Source organism: Aulonocara stuartgranti, assembly GCF_965226115.1.
Source record: "Aulonocara stuartgranti genome assembly, chromosome: 10".
In the NCBI taxonomy this organism is placed as follows: domain Eukaryota; kingdom Metazoa; phylum Chordata; class Actinopteri; order Cichliformes; family Cichlidae; genus Aulonocara; species Aulonocara stuartgranti.
The window spans coordinates 1,278,648-1,299,032 of NC_138946.1; the positions used below are offsets into that span (position 1 = coordinate 1,278,648).

At 47.4% G+C, this 20,385-nt stretch overlaps 3 protein-coding genes across 7 annotated transcripts in view; 1 reads left to right on the plus strand and 2 right to left on the minus strand.

The window, feature by feature from the left end:
- Positions 1 to 324: 324 nt before the first annotated feature.
- ccdc90b (coiled-coil domain containing 90B) lies at positions 325 to 4,719 on the minus strand. 2 transcript variants are annotated; one of them, XM_082548261.1, is made up of 9 exons: positions 4,552 to 4,719; positions 4,169 to 4,288; positions 3,990 to 4,093; positions 3,821 to 3,922; positions 3,336 to 3,377; positions 3,159 to 3,230; positions 2,930 to 2,983; positions 2,702 to 2,816; positions 325 to 505 (listed from the first exon to the last, which is right to left on the minus strand). In XM_082548261.1, the coding sequence occupies exons 1-9, from the start codon at positions 4,601 to 4,603 to the stop codon at positions 450 to 452; spliced, it is 717 nt and encodes a 238-aa protein (XP_082404387.1). In that variant the 5' UTR covers positions 4,604 to 4,719; the 3' UTR covers positions 325 to 449. The 2 variants fall into 2 exon arrangements, with proteins under 2 accessions (XP_082404387.1, XP_082404388.1); XM_082548262.1 differs by lacking the exon at positions 325 to 505 and having other exon boundaries at positions 2,747 to 2,816; positions 3,059 to 3,230.
- A 758-nt stretch (positions 4,720 to 5,477) lies between these two features.
- alg8 (ALG8 alpha-1,3-glucosyltransferase) lies at positions 5,478 to 13,227 on the plus strand. Of its 4 annotated transcripts, none has more exons than XM_082548147.1 (13): positions 5,478 to 5,688; positions 6,601 to 6,679; positions 6,781 to 6,974; positions 7,057 to 7,166; positions 10,856 to 10,923; positions 11,138 to 11,264; positions 11,350 to 11,453; positions 11,554 to 11,674; positions 11,777 to 11,916; positions 12,017 to 12,156; positions 12,243 to 12,340; positions 12,485 to 12,557; positions 12,661 to 13,227. In XM_082548147.1, exons 1-13 carry the CDS (start codon positions 5,609 to 5,611, stop codon positions 12,887 to 12,889), a joined length of 1,563 nt encoding a protein of 520 aa, XP_082404273.1. In that variant the 5' UTR covers positions 5,478 to 5,608; the 3' UTR covers positions 12,890 to 13,227. The 4 variants fall into 4 exon arrangements, with proteins under 4 accessions (XP_082404273.1, XP_082404274.1, XP_082404276.1 ...); XM_082548148.1 differs by lacking the exon at positions 5,478 to 5,688 and adding an exon at positions 5,700 to 5,948; XM_082548150.1 differs by lacking the exon at positions 5,478 to 5,688 and adding an exon at positions 5,967 to 6,277.
- An 829-nt stretch (positions 13,228 to 14,056) lies between these two features.
- Positions 14,057 to 20,385, minus strand: part of stim1b (stromal interaction molecule 1b) — a 39,537-nt gene continuing 33,208 nt past the window's right edge. Inside the window, exons 17-19 of the mRNA XM_082548776.1 lie at positions 19,356 to 19,505; positions 17,210 to 17,297; positions 14,057 to 16,958 (exon numbers count right to left, since the gene is read on the minus strand). Coding sequence (XP_082404902.1) covers positions 16,825 to 16,958; positions 17,210 to 17,297; positions 19,356 to 19,505 — 372 coding nt within the window. The 3' untranslated portion in view covers positions 14,057 to 16,824. The remainder of the gene's footprint in view (positions 16,959 to 17,209; positions 17,298 to 19,355; positions 19,506 to 20,385) is intronic.

The following is a 20,385-nucleotide window of genomic DNA, read 5'->3' on the forward strand; positions in this document are numbered from 1 at the left end:
ATAACACAGACATTTTTCTTCCAGGCTTTATTCACTGTCAGACCTCAGAGCAGGACAACACAAACTCACGCTGACGGTTTTGTTTCTGCGGCTCCAGAAATGTCAGAGTTTATGTTTCTGAACTCAAAATTTAAACTTTATTAACAAAAGTGTTTAAGACAGGTTATAAAAAACATTTAAACTAGTGTTTGAGTCCATTCATTTAAAGTTCTACCTCAGCAACAGTACAATCAGCTGGTAACTCGGGTACTTTTAGAGTACTTTTACTCTGTGCTGCTCCTTCTGAAATATAAAGAAAGTATGCCGTATATACTGAGTACTTCTACTTTGGATACTCTGAGTACATGTTGCTGATTCTGAGTATTTTCACTCTGTTGGGCTCAGATGAAATATCAGAGTTTTCTTCTTCTGGAACTACTTTGTGTGGTGGATGAAGACGAGTCACTCGTTCACTTCCAGAGGCGGTAGAGTCCCAGAGCGATGGCGAGGCAGGAGAAGAGGGTGGCTGAGGAGGAGCAGAGCGTTTGATCAGCGTTACTGAAACAGTGAAAGTCAGGTCTTCATTCAAACCTCCAAATTAAAAACAGCAAAATTAGATTCTCGTGTTGCTGGAACTTTGATATAAATTCAGAGCCGACGTTTCTAAAGATGAGTTTGGTGTCTGAAGTTTGAAAGAAGCAAGTTCATCATCAGGTTTTAGCACGATAGAAATCAGGTTCTACGTGTGGTCGGAGCGCTGCGGCTCATCCACCTGTGGTGGCTGATGGGTAACAGTCCAGCTTCATGAGTGCTAACATGACGTGCTAACATGGCGTGCTAACGTGGCATGCTAACATGGCGTGCTAACGTGGCGTGCTAACGTGGCGTGCTAACGTGGCGTGCCACAGGGCGCGATTTTAGGACCATTTTTATTCCACCTTAAGGCGGCAGGTTTCAGGTTCCTGAGCCGTCAGTGCAGGAGCTCCACAGGGATCCGTTCATGGACCAAACTGTGATGGTTTTAGATCGTGTTCAGCCTTCAGTCCCATCAGGACGCGTCGCCTGCTGACATCACCGTACGATCTGTGACTCGTTACCTCACGCTGCATCATCAGATACGGCTAAACACAGGATGCTACGTCCTCTGATTTCACTGTAACGTTTTTATATGTAGACACTGAATCACACAGGCTGTACACAGCGTGTTGAGAAAGTATTTATACGCCGTGAACTTTGACACATTTAGTCAGAAAGTAGCAGATACCTGTGAAGTGGTACGAAGACGATACATGATGTCCAAATAAAAATGTGAAGTGTGTTTGTATCCAGCCCCTGTACTCAGTGCAATCAGCCCCCCGTAGAAGTCGCTTATTAGAGCAGCGGTCTCCAACCTTTTTTGCGCCACGGACCGGTTTATGCCCGACAATATTTTCACAGACCGGCCTTTAAGGTGTCGCGGATAAATACAACGAAATAAAACCAGTAAAACACAGGAAAACCGAGTAAACGATAACAAAATAACGCTGAAAACCAAACATTTCACACCTGAGCCTCAACTCTCGCGGCCCGGTACCAAACGACTCACGGACCGGTACCGGTCCGAGGCCCGGGGGTTGGGGCCCGCTGCTTTAGAGCACAGAGTCCACCTGTGTGTGATTTAGTCTCATTATAAACACACCTGCTCTGTGAAGGCCTCACAGGTTTGTTAGAGAGCATCAGTGAAGGCACCACACAGCTCAGGGATGAAGACGAGTTAGCTTATATAAAATATCCTGAGCTTTGAACATCTCTCTGTTCAATCCATCATCCAAAAATGGAAAAAGTTTCCTACAACTGCAAACCTACCAAGACACAGAGCGAGCACGGCGAGCACTGGTCAGAGAAGCTTCCACGAGGCCCACGGTCACTCTGGAGGAGCTGCAGAAACCCACAGCTCAGAGAGAGAGTCTGTCCACAGGACAACTGGAAGTCATGGACAGCACAGATCTATGTGGAGATATGGAAGAGTGGCAAGAAGAAGCCCTTGTTGACAGAAAGACATAAAAAGTCTCGTCTGCAGTTTGCCAGGAGTCGTGCAGGGACACAGCAAACTTGGGAGATGGTGCTCTGCTCAGACGAGACCAAAGCTCGAGGACTTGAGACTGGGAAGCCTCAACATACAGCAAGAGCTCCAGAGGGACCTGGATCAGAGTACTCGTGTTAGGACGGTCAAAGTCCAGACCTGAAGCCGACCGAGCGTCTGTGGCGACACTTAGAAACCGCTGTTCACAGACGCTCTGCGTCCGGTCTGGCTGAAGTCGAGCTGCTTTAAAACAAAGAACAGGCAGAAATGTAGCCTGCAGCTGCGCAGAGCTGGTGGAGACGAACCGCAAAGGAAACGTGGCTCAAAGTACGACACGGGCTGGATACAAACGCACACTGCGTGAAGCGTGCATCGTTTTCACACCACTTCAGTTATGTGCTGCTTTGTCACAGAAATTAAACATTAAGTTTGTGGTTGTAAAGTGACACAATGTGTAAAAGTTCACAGGGTAGCAACACACTTACACATGTACATACAGCTGCACTCTGTGTACTACAGCGCCCCCTGCTGTCCACACAGATAAGAAAACTGGTGTTTCTCTGAGGACAGATGTAAAATGTTGTGCTGACAGGCAGCGTCAGACTAAAGTGTTCGTCTTCACGCCATCGCAGACGCACAGAAGCACGGCTGCCGTCTCACCTGCCAGGTAGCGGATCGTCTGCAGTTTCAGGGACTCCAGCAGCGTCTTCAGCGAGGCCACCTGCAGGTCCAGCTTCCTGTTGATCTCCATGTTGTCGTTTTCCAGCTCGGATCTCTGAGCACGAGACACACGTGATGTGATGTCATCAGTTAAAACAACCAATGGCCCTGCAGAGCTACAAACCAACGGGTACTTTACAGCATCAGTACTGCAGCTGTTGTTTTCACCTTGTGATGAAAGTCTGACGTGGCCTCCATCAGCTTCTTCTCCTGCTCAGTGAACTGAGACAAAAACATGAAAGCAGCTTCAGAGACGCGTCACGTGCCCACCTTCCTTTAAATTTACCCAAACGGAACCTTTAAGCAGCCGAGGCGAGTGGCGAGCGGCCGGACGAACCGCCCGATGCGTTTTGCTAAAGCTCCGCTGTTCCTGTGGTAAATTCCTCGCGAGCCTCACCATGTCGGAGACCCTGCTCCTCTCCAGGTTGATGTCCAGTTTGGTTTCTGCCATCATTTTCTTGCTCTCCTCCTGGAGATAAAACACATCAGCAGACACGTCGTGTTACAGCAGGGACCTCACCCAGGGTCTGGATGTTTCAGCCTGGTCAAGCCCACATGGGATCATCACTCTCACCTTCAGCCGGTTCTGGAGCTGCTCCAGCTCTCGCTTCATTTTCTGCAGGAACAAAAAGATTTTTAGAAAGTCGGGACGCTGCAGAGACGATCCAGAACAACCTGCAGATGCTTTTGTCTCTTTGTTAATCTAAAGACTAGGACAAGAGTCCAGCACGTGTAACATCATCAGACACATTGTGGCTGATTGTGACGCAGAAGAGGACCGAGAACAGAGCCCTGTGGGACGCCTGCACCAACTCTTCTTCTTCTTTAGTCCTAACCCGGAGTTATGGTCCCAGGAACCAGAAGCTTCATTACGTCCATTAAGGTGCACTGACAGGTCGAAATGTGAGCTCCACCATCAGCTGATGAACTTCCTACAAAAACTTCCACATATTTAACAAATCCGAGTAACACACTAACTGTGACAGACTCGAGGAGGTGTCCAGATGTTAGGCAGGAATAATGGACGATTGGAGAAAATGAGAAGTAAAGCCGACGTACCGTGTTCTCCGATCGCAGGTTAGCGAACTCGCTCTTCTCCAGGATCACCATGTCCTTCCTGACGGAGTCCAGGTGAGCCATGATCTGCTGCAGGGCGATCTCCTAAAGAAAGAAAAGTCTGTAACTCTGTGGAAACAGCTCGAGGGTGGAGCTCGTCTCTGGTTCCCACCTGATGGGATTTGGTCACCATGTCTTTGTAAACGACATCCATGTTGGCCGTGGCGAGAGTGACCAGAGCTGAGACGATCAACTCCGCCTGGTTCTTCTCGAAACCTGCACAAAAATATTCGATGAGCACTCCGTGCTACAGCCGGTACTACACGCCGACACGCCTGACAGTGACCTCACCGCTGCTCTGCAGCTCTGTGACCATGGCGTGGGAATCGAACGTCAGTTTGCGCTGCTCCAGCGGCGTCAGCTCAACCTTCCTCACATCGAAGGTCGTCAGCGGGGCCCCCACATGGAGACCTTTAAAACACACACACACAGGCCACGCCCCTAACAATGCAGACATTAAACTTTGATACAATTTAACCAGGTGAGCTAGATCACAGTGTAAACGCTTCTGGAGCTGGACTCTGATTGGCTGTCCTTCATTACTGACTGGGTCCAGATTTATGACCGAAGTATGAACTAGTAAACACAGAAACGTCACAGTGACCGGAAACCAGCGTGTCTGCGGTGATTTGGTGAGTCTGTCAGATTTTTGGGGTCCTCTGCTTCAGCCTCACCTCTCCACGTGACCACCCGCTGCCGGAAACACCTCCTCATGAGCACGTTCATCCCGGAAGCTGCTGTGATTTCAGAGTTTTTGTGACGTTTACTTACAAACTTTGAGTGTTTACGCACAAATACACACAGCGCTCACAAACCGGAAACTGTCACACCGAGGAAGGAGCAGGCCCTACCCATGCTGCATTCAGGGACTGTGGGTCACAGAAAACACCGTGACAGTTGAGGAGACAGCGCCCCCGGCTGGTGCAGACTGGTGAGGGCGTCAGCGCCGTCGGTGCTTCTTCAGTTTGAACTGAAGCACTCAGATGTTTACATGCAACAAACTTTATGCAAAAACAGTTAAAGATGATGAAATATGACAGATCAGTGTATTTGCTGGAAGTGTTCAGATATTAATTTGCCATGAGCAGGACGAGTCCATCAGAGGGACTGCTCAAAGACAGAGGCTGACGTGGTTTGGACATCTACAGAGGAGACAGGGTGGAGGCAGGAGGAGGAGAGGAGGAGCTCAGGGGAGGTTCATGGATGTAGTGAAGGAGGACATGCAGAGGGTTGGTGTGACAGAGGAGGATGCTGGGATAGAGGAGATGGAGGTGGATGATCAGATGTGGTGCAGAAAGAGGAACTAAGGGACAAAAAGTCTAAGAACATTTAAGAAAAGAGAAGTAAAATCAGAAATTACAAAACTATTTAAAAACAGAAATAAAGAGAAGTTTAAATAGTTTTCATTTTCTTCTCTGAAACTTAAGTTTTTCTTTTAATGAACTGAAAGGTTTTAAACGCGGGAGGAAACTTCAGTGTGTGACGTTTAAGTCTAGCACAGACGAAGCTCAGAATTCCGACTTTACCTGTCGACATTTAAAGCATCATTATAAAAGCGAACTTTTTTTTTTTTACATAAATATCTAAACAAAACCGAAACAGGACTGAGGACTCTGTTCAAACTCTGTTAAAAAAAATAAAAACAACAACAAATAATTAAAGTTCACTGAGGAACTGTCCTCCTCGGCTTTGTCAATAAAGTTTGAAGCAGACGTCAGCAGGCCGACTGTCATGGCGGCGGACAGCTGCAGCTGGTTCTCGGCGTTAGCTGTGGGAGTTTCTCTGCTGAAGTGCTTCTTCATCAGCGCGTAGTGAGTCCCAAGTCTTCCTCAGTGTCACCGCGGTTATTAGCCACGTTAACGTCATTTCCTGTACGCGATAACAGTGAGGGGTCTGCGCGGGTGCGTGCGGGAAGCTGTGCGCGGATGAGATCGTTTAGTGTGACTTCGTGTGAAATCCGAGTTTGTTTGAACTTGAACCCGAGCCGTCATCAGCTGCAGGCTGGGCTTCAGGGATACGCCGTTTTTCTTTAGAGCTTCGTTTTGGCGCTGCTTGATGACGTTTCACACAGGTGATTGACCGTACAGGTACACCCGGGATGCAACGGGCGTCATAAGTCACTCTGCCGGGTCTACTGAGCTTTAATGAGTGTCAGGAGGCTCAGAGCCCGCGAACGTCTCATGAAGCGCAGTGCCGCGTCTGTGAGGACCGGATCCCTGCGGGAAATCTCCCGATTAAAACCATCGCGCGTGTCTTTCTGTGAGCACAGCGGATGAATCGGATCTTTTTAAATAAGCGGAGTCAGTTTAAAACACTGACACATTCGGCATGAATCCAGCCCAGCTAACACCTCTGTGCTCTGTAAAACACCTAATAAAGGGGTCCACAGTGTACTGAGAGGTGAGCCGGTGACCTTTAACCCTGAGACATGTGACCTTTGTGTCCATGTGAAGTTAAGAAATGAGAGTGTTTGAGTACATTAGCTCAGATTGATCCTCTGACAGTTGAGGTGTTACTGACAGAGCGCACACCTGCTGTCCTTGAGATGAACATGTGTATGGTCACTGTTGGTGCAGGTGGTGCTCCTCAGGTGGAGGTCAAACGTGTTTAAAGCTGAAGCCTCTATCTGTCCAGCTTGGTCTGTTAAACTGGTGTGTGTGTGTGTGTGTGTGTGTGTGTGTGTGTGTGTGTGTGTGTGTGTGTGTGTGTGTGTGTGTCTTCAGCCGGTCGACGGACTTTGAGGTGCACAGGAACTGGTTGGCCATCACGCACAGCCTGCCCGTGTCCAGGTGGTACTATGAGGTGAGGGAGGAGGAGCCCACACTCACCTGTAAAATAAAAGCACCTGTGGGAGGCGGTGGGAAAGCTCGCTGATGTTTCACGAGGCGCTTTCTCTCCTGCAGAACACGTCCGAGTGGACCCTGGACTACCCGCCGCTGTTCGCCTGGTTCGAGTTCGGGCTGTCTCAGGTGGCGCGCAGCTTTGACGCAAACATGCTGCAGGTGGAGAACCTGAACTACGCCAGCCCGGCCACGGTGCTGTTCCAGAGGCTGTCGGTGATCGTCACCGACGTGGTTTTCATCTACGCCGCCAGAGAGTGAGTGTGTCCCCGGGAAACAGCTGGAGCTTCTGACACAGCTGTTTCCTGCGTCCTGATTGGCTCTGTCCTCCTCCTCCAGGTGCTGCAGGTGCGTTCGGGAGCCAAAGGGATCTCGGGACATTTTGAGCCAGCCGTCCTTCGTCCTGGCCGTGCTGCTGCTGTGGAACTTCGGCCTCCTCCTCGTCGATCGTATCCTGCAGCTCTGCCTGTGCATTAAACTGCCGGCCTCCGCGCGGCGGCCGCGTGAACGCCACCCTGGAAAAGTTTTTAATGCGGTCAGAGGGAAACGGAGCTGAACGCGTCCTGCTCAACATCCACTAATCTGACATTTAAAGAACAATTAGGTGTTTGTCATGAACTCTTTACAGTGAAGCAAGGCTGTAATCCCACTAATTAAGTGTGCCTATGCCAAAAGGCACACTTATTACTATTGCTCGGATTTATTCTTCTTCTTCTTCTTCTTCTTCTTAATAATAATAATAATAATAATAATAATATTATTATTATTATTATTATTATTATTATTATTATTATTATTATTATTATTATTTTCCTTTTTCAGCCTGAAATTTCCGCGCGTAACTCATCCCATATGTTATATCATTTTGTGCGGCTGGATCAGGAATGGTGTGCTATGACTTTTGGTGTTTATTACTTCTATAGTTTTTTAAATATGAATATTTTAATGCAAGTTTTTGCCCATTCAAATGAATGGGAACGAACGAAAGTGAAACTTTACTTACTTTGTGGTGTGTTGGCTCACTCTAGTGGTATGTCCCCGTATTTGGATTACCATAATGACAACAATATGAACGGCGCGCACAGCGTCGGTGCTTTCAGGAACCATTGGAATTCTTAAGGTTGCACGAAGCATTGAATAGTTACGGTAACGGCAAGGGTGTATGCTTGGTGGTAAACTGCATATCCCACAATTCAAAGCACGCCTCTACCAGTCAAACAATGGCGGCTGCCACTTGGTTTAATATATTCCTCTTATTTGTGTTTCTAGGTCACAAAGTAAACTTTTAAGATATTTTCAGGTGAGAATGTAGGTGTGTAAACGTCAAATATCTGCTCGTTTTGTCAAAACATCCCATATTGGCAACAGATTTTTCACGATGTTGGCTAGCTAGCCGGCTAGCTCCGCTTCACTCAAAAGCACCCAGGCTTGGCTTTCAGTGAGGCGTCTCTAACTCCTTTCATCCCCGATAGCTCCGCAAACAGTCTTTGTCTTAGCTGGACTTATTTTTCGTTTATATGGGCCGATGATGCTGGTCGATGAGGAAAAACTAACTGAGTTGTTTGGTGGTGGCTAACGCGGAGCTAGCTAGCCACCAGTATGTGTCTCTTTCCCCTCATATGTGGGGAAAGAAACATGTGAGGCGGCCGCCGATCGACCGGTTTTCAGGTGAGAATGTAGGTGTGTAAACGTCAAATATCTGCTCGTTTTGTCAAAACATCCCATATTAGCAACAGATTTCTCACGATGTTGCTGCTAGCCGGCTAGCTAGTTCGGCCGGCCGGCTAGCTAGTTCGGCCGGCCGGCTAGCTAGTTCGGCCGGCCGGCTAGCTAGTTCGGCCGGCCGGCTAGCTAGTTCGGCCGGCCGGCTAGCTAGTTCGGCCGGCCGGCTAGCTAGTTCGGCCGGCCGGCTAGCTAGTTCGGCCGGCCGGCTAGCTAGTTCGGCCGGCCGGCTAGCTAGTTCGGCCGGCCGGCTAGCTAGTTCGGCCGGCCGGCTAGCTAGTTCGGCCGGCCGGCTAGCTAGCTTGGCTAGCTAGCGCCGCTTCGCTCAAAAGCACCCAGGCTTGGCTTTCAGTGAGGCGTCTCTAACTCCTTTCACCCCCGATCGCTCCGCAAACAGTCTTTGTCTTAGCTGGACTTATTTTTCGTTTATATGGGCCGATGATGCTGGTCGATGTGGAAAAAATAACTGAGTTGTTCATATACCGGTGGCTAGCTAGCTCCGCGTTAGCCACCGGTATATGTCTCTTCCCCTCGTATGCGGGGAAAGAAACACCGATCGACCGGTGGTGGCTAACGCGGAGCTCAATCGTGGATAAGGGAAACCCAATGCAGGAGAAGCAGGCGGCTGGTGAACTGAATTTCAGGTAAGACGTTATTAACTGCACTCTATTTGGGTCAGATATAAACCGAGTTTAGGTGTAGTTTATTTTCGTTGTGCTGACAGTTACAATAACTGTACTGCGTGCTAGCTAGCACGACGGAGTTTCTATACAGCTGTGCGCGCTAAGTTACTGATGTTGAACTTTATGACAGCCTCCCCTATTTTCAGGCGAGAATGTAGGGGTGTAAACTTCAAATATCTGCTCGTTTTATCAAGAAGTCCCATATTTTATCAAGAAGTCCCATATCTCTCACGATGTTACTGCTAGCGCCGCATGGCAGCTAGCTGGCTAGGGCGGGTTGGCTGACACCTAGGCCGGGCTGACTGATACCCAGGCCGGCTCACGCTCACGTTTCACCGCCGCATGGCAGCTAGCCGGCTAGCTGGCTAGCGCGGCTTGGCTGCCACCCAGGTCGGGCTGGCTGACACCCAGGCTGGGCTGGCTGACACCCAGGCCCGCTCACGCTGTCGTGTCACCCCTAGTCTTTCGTGATGACTCTTGGTTGGCTGCTGGACTTATTTTTCATTTATATGGGCTGGTGATTCAGTATGAGTGTCCGGTGAACTGAATGTCAGGTAAGACGTTATGTATATGTAAGGTAGTGACTGGAATAAGTCACAAGGTGTCGCTGTTGAGCTGCATATATGTTGTAAATTTTAGCAATTTTGACCATTTGTCCTCTGCAGGACACCGTAGTTCAGATTTCTCGTTCGCGTGTGCGCCATCTTGGTTCAGTGTTTACTGTGATGTGCAAAGGTAAGCACTGTCAGTGGCGAACTGCATTGGTTTTGTTTAAAAATAAGTGTTCCACTGTGTAAAATAGCGGTTTGTCATTTAAGCCGAGCATATATTTTGTTTATTGAGAGGTTCATGTATTGTCTGATGAGAGTATGAGACAAAGATATACTTTTCTTTCTTACTCTCATATAAAATATTTAGCTTTTATTAAATAGTTATCTGAATCTTACAACCAAAGTTTGTATAATAATACACAAGATTGGCTGTAGACCATTGTTAATCATTCAGAACACTGTGCAAAAATAACAAAAAACAAAAAGTGAATGAAAAGTGCATAAATATTTATTTTACGTGTTTGATGTGTGTGGCAGGGCGTGGTCTGCAGTGCCGCTGCAGGGGAGGTGGACCCACCTCAGCGGCATCTGCAATCACGCCTCTCAGGTGTAAAGTCTGTGCTCTCTCTGCTTGTTTTTTTTTTTTGTGTATGTGTCGGGCTGTGAGATGAAAAGCTACAGCCGGCTGTGTGGGTACAGCAACTATGTGTGAAAAGTGGTCCATAACGTAATGCTTCAAAGTGTGTTCATGCAAACATTGTCGGGTCTGCTTATGAACCTCTGCGCACAGCGTCTACAAATTGGGACTGTACGAAGTCACCTCATCTTTACACAAAACTGTAAGCTGTCATCTGTGAGGCGCGAGCGGTGTTTGGTTTTACCATAGTTCATGGTGGAGAATGGCTGCTCTGCTGAGTTTTGCTCTCTGTAGCCGTTTGAATGGCAAACTATATTGATTAGCGGCGGCATAGGCACACTTAAAATTTCTTCAGAAATTTTCGCTTTCTAGTTACACCAAATCTATTTAAGGTGACAAAGTGACGACATTTACACGGAGCAATCCGTCAGCCTGAGCAGTTTCAGCCTGTGATAAAAAGCTCCATCGTCTCTATGCTTGTGTCGTGGATGTTGTGTTCCTAATGTTTTGGTCGAGTGCTGGTTTTTCCTTCACTCCCACCTCAGATATTCACTTCCAGTATAACGGCTTCCTGTTCGGGTTCCTGCTGCTGTCGGTGGCCAAACACCTGCAGGTACAAGCTGTGCTCACACTCAGCTGCCTTCATCCTGAGACTCTCCCAAGCAGCTTAGCGTGATTCACAGCTCAGAATAAGCCTCATTCTCTGTCTGAAATGAGCAGTTTTAGCTCCTCCCCCAAGTGGGTGGAGAATCTGTCCTCTCTCTGTGACATCATACAGTTCCAAGAGTAGAAAAAAGTGATTGTGACGCATCTCCTGTGTGATTCAGTCTCAGCACCTGCAGGGGGCGCTGCTGTTCGCCTTCCTGCTCAACCTGAAGCACATCTACCTGTACGTGGCCCCAGCGTACGGCGTCTACCTGCTGAGGAGTTACTGCTTCACTCAGGACAACAAAGGTGAGGTCCAGCCCATGGCTCCTCCTGCTGGTGTGAGTGGGTACTGCGTCTGTGCCGGACTACTGACCACGTGTTTATTTTGCAGACGGCTCCATCAGGTGGTCGAGTTTCAGCCTGCTGCGCCTGCTGGCTCTGGGCGCCATCGTGACCTCTGTCTGCGCTCTGTCCTTTGGCCCTTTCATCGCCATGGTGAGAGGTCACCACAGTGTTTGTTTTTTTTGTTTGTTTTGTTTTTTACTGAAGGTCGCTCGACGGCGCCGTGACCTGACGATGCTCGTTTGCCTTTCAGGGGCAGCTCCCTCAGGTGCTCTCCAGGCTCTTCCCCTTTAAGCGCGGTCTCTGTCACGCCTACTGGGCGCCGAACATCTGGGCGCTGTACAACGTGCTGGACAAAACCCTGGCGGTGCTCGGTGAGGCTCCGCCCCCTCTGTTTACAGGACATTAAAACCACGCGTCATGATGTGGAGGAGGCGGATGGAGGTCTGAGCGCTCTGGGTTTTTTTTTCCTCCAGGTGTTCGCCTGAAGCTGCTCGAGGAGGCGGAGCTTCCCCTGGCGTCCATGACAGGCGGGTTGGTTCAGGAGTTTGAGCACTCGGTCCTTCCCTCCGTGACGCCCGCTGTCACGCTCGTCTGCACGCTGCTGTCCATCCTGGTGAGTCGAGCTGGACGCTGAGACCCTGAGCTGAACCCGATTGTGTTCACGTGTGGGTGTGGTCACGCTTTAACGCCCGATCTCCTCCTCTTCTCTGAAGCCGGCGGCGGCATCCATCTGGCTCCGCCCTCGCGGTGCTCGGGGCTTCCTACGCTGCCTGCTGCTCTGCGCTCTGGGCTCCTTCATGTTTGGCTGGCATGTCCACGAGAAGGCCATCCTCATCGCCATCCTTCCCCTCAGGTGAGCGCCGACCCGTCCTGTCACATGATGATGTCATCAGCTGACGGTGCGGTTTGAACGATTTCGCCTTGTTTCTCTTCCCGCAGCATCCTGGCGGTGGAGAACAGAGAGGATGCTGGGATCTTCCTGATCCTGACCACCACAGGTCACTACTCCCTGTTCCCGCTGCTCTTCACGCCCGCAGGTAAACAGGAAGTAGTTTAATCATTACGTTTGTTCGGCTAGCAGAAACGCGCGAGAGCGCCGCTCGCCAGGGGCTCCAGCGTGCAACAGACTCAACATTACTGCGTTTAGATGATGATGATGATGATGATGGTGTGTTTTTCAGAGCTGCCCTTTAAGGTGGCGCTCATGCTGATGTTCAGCATCTTCTCCTTCACTGCTCTCAGAAAGCTCCACAGGTAAACACAAACACTACTACAGTATCAGTGTAGTTACTACTTGGATACCTTAAAGTACTTTACTTTTAGTATTTTAGAAGTAATCGGATTACTCTGCCCTCAGTGCTCAGGGGTTTCTGCTCCATCCTCTGGAGGTTATCTACCTGCTGGGGTTGGTTGCCGTGGCGATCGCCTGTGAGGTTGTCTTCCCGCTGTCGCCGTGGCAGCAGAGGCTGCCCTTCCTCCCTCTGCTGGTGACTTCAGTGTACTGCGCCATGGGAGTTTGTTACGCCTTCCTGCGCCTGTATGCCAGCCTGCTGCTGCAACGGGAGGACAAGCCTAAACTGCTGTGACACGTCGCGGGTTCGATCCCCAATACCTCTGCCTCCGAGCAAGGCACCGACATGACTGCTCACGGGGACGGGTGGCAGGAAGTGGCTGAAAGTGAGCTGAGGATGCAGCAGGAGGCGCTCTGAGACGTCCTCTGAGCAGCAGTGAGAGGAGCTGAAGCTCTGACAGAGGCTGGAGCTGCGAGGAAGAACCCAACTGTTACTCCACCCAAAACTGCAGAAAGGGCGAGCGGCAGTGAGAGAGTCGTGTTTGTGCAAAGAACTCGAGTGGACCAAAAGCTGCACCCACAATGTTTTTAGCAGCTTTGTCTGATTGTTTAATAAAAAGATGAACAAATCTGTGTGTGTGTGTGTGTGTGTGTGTGTGTGTGTGTTGCACTCTGACTTTGATAAAGGGCCAAAGATTCAGACGTTGTTCCCGCAGCAGGTCTGAGTTTGGCATCCTGCTGTATAAGAACTCCTCGTTTGTGTATTCATTTGTCCAAAGGCACAACCACTTATCAACTACTCACAAAAGCACAGCGCTCATCTTTGATGAGGCAGAAACACGACCAGTTCAGTCAGTCCCCGTATGTATCTGCAGATTTACAACCACAGTAACATCAGCGCAGCTGAAAACTGTCGAAGACAAGAAACAAAACAAGTGACAGGATCACTTCAACATTCAAACATCTTTATACGCTAAAATATATAATCAAGCTAAAACATAATTAAATGAGGCAGAGGTGGGGAGACCAAAAAAACAGGAACAGGAAACTTTAAATGTGCACCAACAGCTGTTTCAGCACATGAACTGAATCCCCCACTACCAGGCTTTATGATATTTAAGCTTTAGCTAATAATCATCCACCCAGCAGGCTCCTGGGTGGTTCCTCAGGGGTTCCACTGGACTTACTGTAAATCAGAAGCTGGACTTCACCACGTTGGATTTGAAGAATAAAAAACAACAAATCTGCGACAGGCAGACCCCTTCACCTGACTCTCAATTGATTTTAATCATGTGCTTCATGAGAGACACAAAACTGAACTACTCCTCATCATTATCAGTAAGTCCATCCAGCTGCTCTGAGATTGTAAACAGCTGGAGTGCCATCGCGTTATTGGATCAAAGTACAAAACTTTATTGTTTTTGACATTTTTGCCAGCAAAGTATCGATAAAGGTTCTTAAAAAAATGAGAAAACAGTGTTTGGGTTTTTTATACGTTCTTTAATGGGGCTAAATGAACAGCACACAGTTTGCTTAAAAGATTTATTGATAAGGCAGCACAATACGTGAGTGGTTAGGACTGAAGATTTTACAGGACACATTTTCACCATAAAAATCTGTTGCACAGTAGGACCTGTTAGCTTAGCCAGACATCCTCAGACCCTCCTGACGTGGTCACACATGTCACCTTGTAAAAATAAAAACATTTAAAACATTCAATCGAGCGACCTGTCGCGCAAAACTAGGCCGGTAGTGTGCTTGGCCTTTAAACTTATAGCATATGTATTGCTGTGAGAGTCCACTAGAGGGTGCAGTGGAAAAAGTGATTTATAAAAAAAACCCTCCTGATTCGTGCAGCTGAGCTGATCATTATGTCAACCGTGTTTTGCAAAAATCGATAAAAAGGTTATGATCGATATCTTGTAGACTGTGCATGCAGCCACCTCTGTTTTTTTTCCCCTTTTCCCAAATTTTGCTTATGTCTGATTTATTTTTCACACGTAGGTGAATGCAAACTTCATCTAAACGCCTGCTGTTGGTGTGTATCCTGTGGATGGATACTCTTAATTTATGCTAACGTTACTCAGTGTGCTGACACGTCCATCATCCTGTTATTATACCTAATCCTTCTCATTAACCTGCTCTCTTCTTTTTGATTTATTATTAGTGCTGACTAGCTGCAGATGAACCACCACACAGGGAAGGCGGAGCATGAAGGTTGGCAGTTAGCGTCTTAGTCATCCTCCCTCACTGGCGTTACGTTTTGTTGCTTTTGTAGTTCTCTGTATTATGAGTTGAGCTGGGAGTTACCCACAGTCTTCAGTTTTTGGTTAGATAGGAAGCAGATGGTTGGTTCACAGCCTTCTTTGTCTTTTGTTTATCTGTTTTTCCTTTGAAAGTAACTTTATTTTCATTATTATAACAGCAGCAGCATGGTGACAACTCATATTAGGTTTTCTGTGTGCCTTTGAATTTGAAGTTATAACATGTTTGGGGGCTTGTCCGGGACACAGGACCTCTCATACCTTACAACACTGTACAGTCTATACAGCAGGTGTCTTCCTGTTTAAACTCTACTCTACCCCAAAGGTTTTTTCTCCTGAAATGACCAGAAAACTTGTTTTTGATATACGGTTTTAATAACAGTGATAAAATCATTGGATATGTTGTATATTTGAGATTCCTCTGTTGAACTGTCCTCCACCCTTCATTAATGACACATCCTCAGGTATAATAATTCCACTCCAAAATGGTGGAAATGTGCGCCTGTTCACTACGTTTAACTGAAGACAGCAGGGCATTCATCTACATAAACCTGCTGAACCTTTCAGTAGATTCAGAAGAAAGTGATCAGTGGGTAAAAAGTTGTTTCATCTGTAGGTAGTGCTACTGAAACCAGTGCAGGAATGAATAAAAGTGCAATTCCAACAATGGCCACTAGATGCCATCTCTAATTCGCATTCAAAAAGCACAATTTCATTGAGTCCTTTTTTGGTCTCTTTCACTAAATCTGAGGAAGTGTGCGGGTGCTCACATCTTCATTAATATCATGTTGAGGCTTTGATGTGTTAGCTTGGTTCACTGGGAGGAGTACAAAGCTTCTCTCTGAGAAGCAGAGCAGTAGATAGTGGCATACAAATGAGGTCAAGCATAGTACTTGAGTAAATGTGCTTAGTCCTCCACTGTGAGTGAGATGATAGGTTGTTCTGCCCTCAGGCGCCCCAGTTTGGTCCGGCCTGACCCGAGTGGACCTTTGGACTGGCCTGCTGCCAATTGAGCTGATGGAGCAGCTTTGGTCCCTGAATGCACCGCTTCGCTCTGATATGGAAAGTGGATTTATCGACCCCACAGACTGTGTGTTAAACACATCACGGCTGCAAGATGTGTTTGAAACATTTAGTTTTGTCCTCAAAGACAGGAACCTGTGTGGGGATGAAAGATGATGAAGCCTCCTCCAGAGGAAGAATCAGATCCTTTGGCAGCATTAAGAGGATCAGCTGTACGGTAATCTCCCGGCTCACAGAGACAGCACCTTCTCCAAATCACTGTCTCAGTATTACAAAACTATTAGCACACAAGTCGCTGTAGCAGTATTCTCAGACATGGATGCATAGCCACAGTTCAGGTCCTTTTACTGTGCTTCTGTCTCAGTATTGATGGACTGTTTGTTTGCAGAAAGTGTAGCTTGATGCTTTTCTTATAGATCAAAGTCAGATGAATAAATCTGGGGCGAAAATCTTTGATGTTGAGATGTTGAAAAGATTTAAAGTTTTTCTGAAAGCTCGTAGTAATTAGAAGAATTATTACTATTAGTTATTATCATCATTATTATTATTGGTAGTTGTTTTTATTAATGCTGCTGTTAAAACTCAACCTCAGGTATCTCAACTTTCTGATTCTCAGTCCAGCGTCAGTGCGACACATTTTCTAAATAGTTGAAGCAGAAATTAGCAAAATGTTGGATGAAATGAGGTTCTCTATGGCAAAGGAATATGAAGACCTTGTTCCCACTGCAGTGGTGTTGGTTCCATACATATAGCACATACAAGAGAAAGACTTGGTGGCACCACAAACTCCTGGTCCAGGGGGACCTACAGCAGGAGGGGGTTGGCAGATGCAGCTCACAGAGTCCATCGTGACCTTCTTCACATGAAAATCAGCCAGGCTTCCTCTCTGTAATGTTAAACCTGTCCAAACGGCCAATCACAGCTCACTGCTTCCACGTTTCTCTCATTGGTTGTTCCCCGTCCGGCCCTCAATAATGATCAGTAAGACCGGCGTCAGGTCCATCAGGGTCTTCAGCATGTCCATGATATCTTCGTGGTCTTTGGCTCCCTCGATGAACTCCTCCAGGGTCAGCTCACCTGCAGGGTCAGAGGTCAGAATCCATAATTTAATAAACAAAATGCCTCTTAAACACAACACAGACCAAAATGTGGAAGAGCTGCCCATCAATTATATAGTGGGAAGTCGTTTGGGGTGTAGGTCGGATCTTCAACTGTGTCGTTTACTAATTATTTGGTTGATTGTTGGCTGTCATGCGACTTTGGTCCAGATCTGGCAGAGAGGAGTTACAGAGTTTACTATCTGAGCTGGGCTCAGCTGTCTTCATTACCTTCTCCTTTCACATCAATCCTCTCAAATATGAGCGAGACGATTTCCTCGGGGTCGATGTCTTTGTTCCGTGTGATGTCTTGGATGGCCTGCAGATGGAGACACCAAGGACAAATAACAAGGTTCTCAATAAGTTTCTGAATCATGAAGATGAGTCAGCATTCAGTAAAATAATCTCTGACTGAGCTTAACGTTTTGTATCGGTCAGTTTCAGGTTTTTTATAACTAGTAATGGGTACCGGTATCCCGTGCCATGATGGCACCGGTTGTGACATAAACGGTACTAACCAGACCGAAAAGCAGCACACATTTCGGTGCTTTTTTTCCCCTGAGCTGTGATACACTTCTAGCCAATCATTTTACGTTTCTGAGGATAGTAGGCGGGGCCAGGTACGTACGTTCTTTTAGAGCAAAGCTACAGATTAAAAACGCCCAAGGTGAAGCGGTCAAAGTCTGGCTGTACTTCACAGCAAAAGATGCAAACTCAGCAGCAACAAGTGCTTTAAGCTGATACTGTGATACTGTCAAAGGAGGTAACGCCTCAAATCCGATGAAACACCTGGCGACGCATAGCGTTTTTTTAAAAGCAGAGAAATGCGCCGTATTTGATAGCTTGCTGCGAGACCTCACACCGAGCACATCTACTGCGGGTGTGGTGCCCGTTATCAGACCCGGAGTTAGCAACATCCCCCAAAAACCCGAAGAGGAGAGTCCTGGCCCCTAGCCCTGCCAGTGTAGCAGAAATGATGAGGATGATGATGCAGCAGCAGCCGTTCTTCTCTGCGTGAGGAGCTTAATGTTGTTCGTGTGTAATTTACGTTGAGTAGGCTAACCACATTATTACATTAATGCATGTAAGGTGAACTAGCAAACATCATCATAGCTACATGCGGCTGCCTTCTTGTTTGATGGCAGATACTCCCTTCACCCTGGCCAAAAAGGCTAAAATGACCAAAGAAAAAGTGGAAAACAGTTAAACATGAGAGGTTTTTGGACAAAGTTTGTGTTTTTTCCATTGTTTAAGCACTGCTTCCAGCCAAGAGTGATACCATATATGCCCCATAGCTGCAGAAAAGGCTAACATTGTTATCTTTTTACAAAAAAACAGCTGAACATGAGAGGTTTTTGGACCCATTTGTGTTCTCCATTCTTTAAGCACTGGTTCGAGCACCGTTTAAGCACCGGCACAGTTTCAAAACTACTGGTTTGGCACCGGTATCGGATAAAACCTAAACGATACCCATCCCTATTCATAACTGCTGCTGCAGGGATCGCTCAGTCCAAAGAAGAAGAACCAATGATGTCACGAGGTTCTTCTTCACCACCATGGCCGGTGAAAGCCTGAAACAAACACGTGTTCCTGTCAGGAGCGATTCAGCTGTAAAAGATCAAAGAATCCACGTTAGGATGCAAACAGAGGACCTGGAGGGGGCGTGGTGGTCTCACCAGCTGTTTGCTAAGTTGTTCATGTTCAGGTTGGAAGGAACCCTTTTATAATGCTAACTCATATTTCGTATCTGACGAGTGAGCATTCGGCCACCAGTCTGGTTACTCTGCAGGGAACGACCAGTACTGTGGTTTAGCTCACGGTATCCGTGTCCGAGGCTCCGAGATTACCAACTCCAGAAGCTGAATCAGATGTTTCCGATGCTTTAAAGATGTCCTGGTAAATGTAATCTTGTTCTCCATGTTCTCTGGTCCACGACTGGTCAGAACACAAAGGGAACGGCTTGTTCCACTTTCAGCAGTTTCCTTGACTGATTGATTGAGCTCAGAGGATTAGCAGCGGTCTAAGTTCAGAGCTAATCCAGCCCTGTTCTCTGTGCTGCTGATTCAGGATCCATGTGGAGAGGGACGCTCTTGATTTCAGTCCAACTTTCCTGTAAAGCTGGAAATATTGCAGATGTCTAGTGTGTGAGTTTGAAACCAGTTTTCTATAAATACATAAACCTTTCTGTGGGACTAAGACAAAATGTAATTGCTGCACCGACCTTAAAAGACACCATGACATCATTTGAAGCTTGAAGCAGTCGACGCAGTGTCAGCGGGATTAAACTGTCTTAAGATAGAAGCTGAGCAGGCAGCATTAAAAAGCTCAAAGACAGGAGAAGATTAAGCCTGTGTCAGCGTGGTGGTCCGTTCATTACCGTGAAGATGGTCTCCAGCTCTTCCTTGTCGATCTTTCCGTTGCCGTCCTGGTCGAACAGTTTGAAGTACCACTTCAGTTTCTGGTTGATTTCTCCCTTCAGCATCAGGCTGATGGCTGCGATGTACTCCACAAAGTTAATGTAGCCATCCTGCAGACACGAAGCAGGGAGTTAAAACCGCACCAGCGAGGGGGCGTTCAGGGACATCCTGTAAGATTCACACCTCAGTTTTAATATGGACGTTTGTTCAGCTTCACAAAACCAAAGCAGAGCAAACGTGACAGACAGAGAGTCTGATGCTGTGGTTCAGCTGTGCAATAATTCTGCACATTAAAAACTGTAGGTTTATGTTACTGTAATACTTACAGGGGTTTTATGACCAGTTTCCACAACAGCAAAACTCGTAGATGAGACTAACAATCATCAGCATTCTTGGGTTGCACATTCACCGATCATCTGACACTGAATCCCAGCTCCTGATTGGTCAGACTGCGGCTTCAGTCCATCACGTGGTGCTCAGTTTGAGGACTCAAAGTGCTTTTTTCACCACGCAGGTTGGAGGAGCCCAGGATCGAACCACCAACCATCCACATTATAAAACCACCTCCTAAAGTCTCCACACAGAGCTCAACCATTCATGCCTCCAGGCCTCTGTGGGAGGACCTCTTACACCTGAACATCCACCCAGTTCCAGCTTTATTGAAATGTGGACTACTTGTTGTAATAAATGGTTAAAATGCCTCCTGCTCTTTATATTTTACACATGTCGTTGCTGCAGGCTGAAGCCTTTCATCCAGAGGTGGCAGAAGTACAGATACCCGGGTTTAAAAATACTGCGGTAAAAGCTGAAGGGTGAAAAAGTACCGAGTCTGAAATGTACTCAGAGTCAGAAAGGACAAAGCGAACTGAACCTTGTGCTATATTAAGAAAATAAAATAATTTTAGTACATGAGATCATTTACCTGGAGATCTCCTGCTGCCCTTCACCTGATCACAGCATCCTCACACACACAGCTCTGCATGCTGATGG

Bases quoted from the DNA above. Each gene is read 5' to 3' on its own strand.
- ccdc90b (XM_082548261.1), bottom strand. From the start codon at position 4,603: ATGAACGTGCTCATGAGGAGGTGTTTCCGGCAGCGGGTGGTCACGTGG. The intron at 2,984-3,158 runs GTGAGGCTCGCG...TTTTTGTCTCAG, and splicing joins GGAGCAGGGTCTCCGACATG to TTCACTGAGCAGGAGAAGAA. The intron at 2,817-2,929 runs GTGAAAACAACA...TCTCGTGCTCAG, and splicing joins CGTCAGACTTTCATCACAAG to AGATCCGAGCTGGAAAACGA.
- alg8 (XM_082548147.1), top strand. From the start codon at position 5,609: ATGGCGGCGGACAGCTGCAGCTGGTTCTCGGCGTTAGCTGTGGGAGTT. The intron at 5,689-6,600 runs GTGAGTCCCAAG...GTGTGTCTTCAG, and splicing joins TGCTTCTTCATCAGCGCGTA to CCGGTCGACGGACTTTGAGG. The intron at 7,167-10,855 runs GTATCCTGCAGC...CTCCCACCTCAG, and splicing joins CGGCCTCCTCCTCGTCGATC to ATATTCACTTCCAGTATAAC.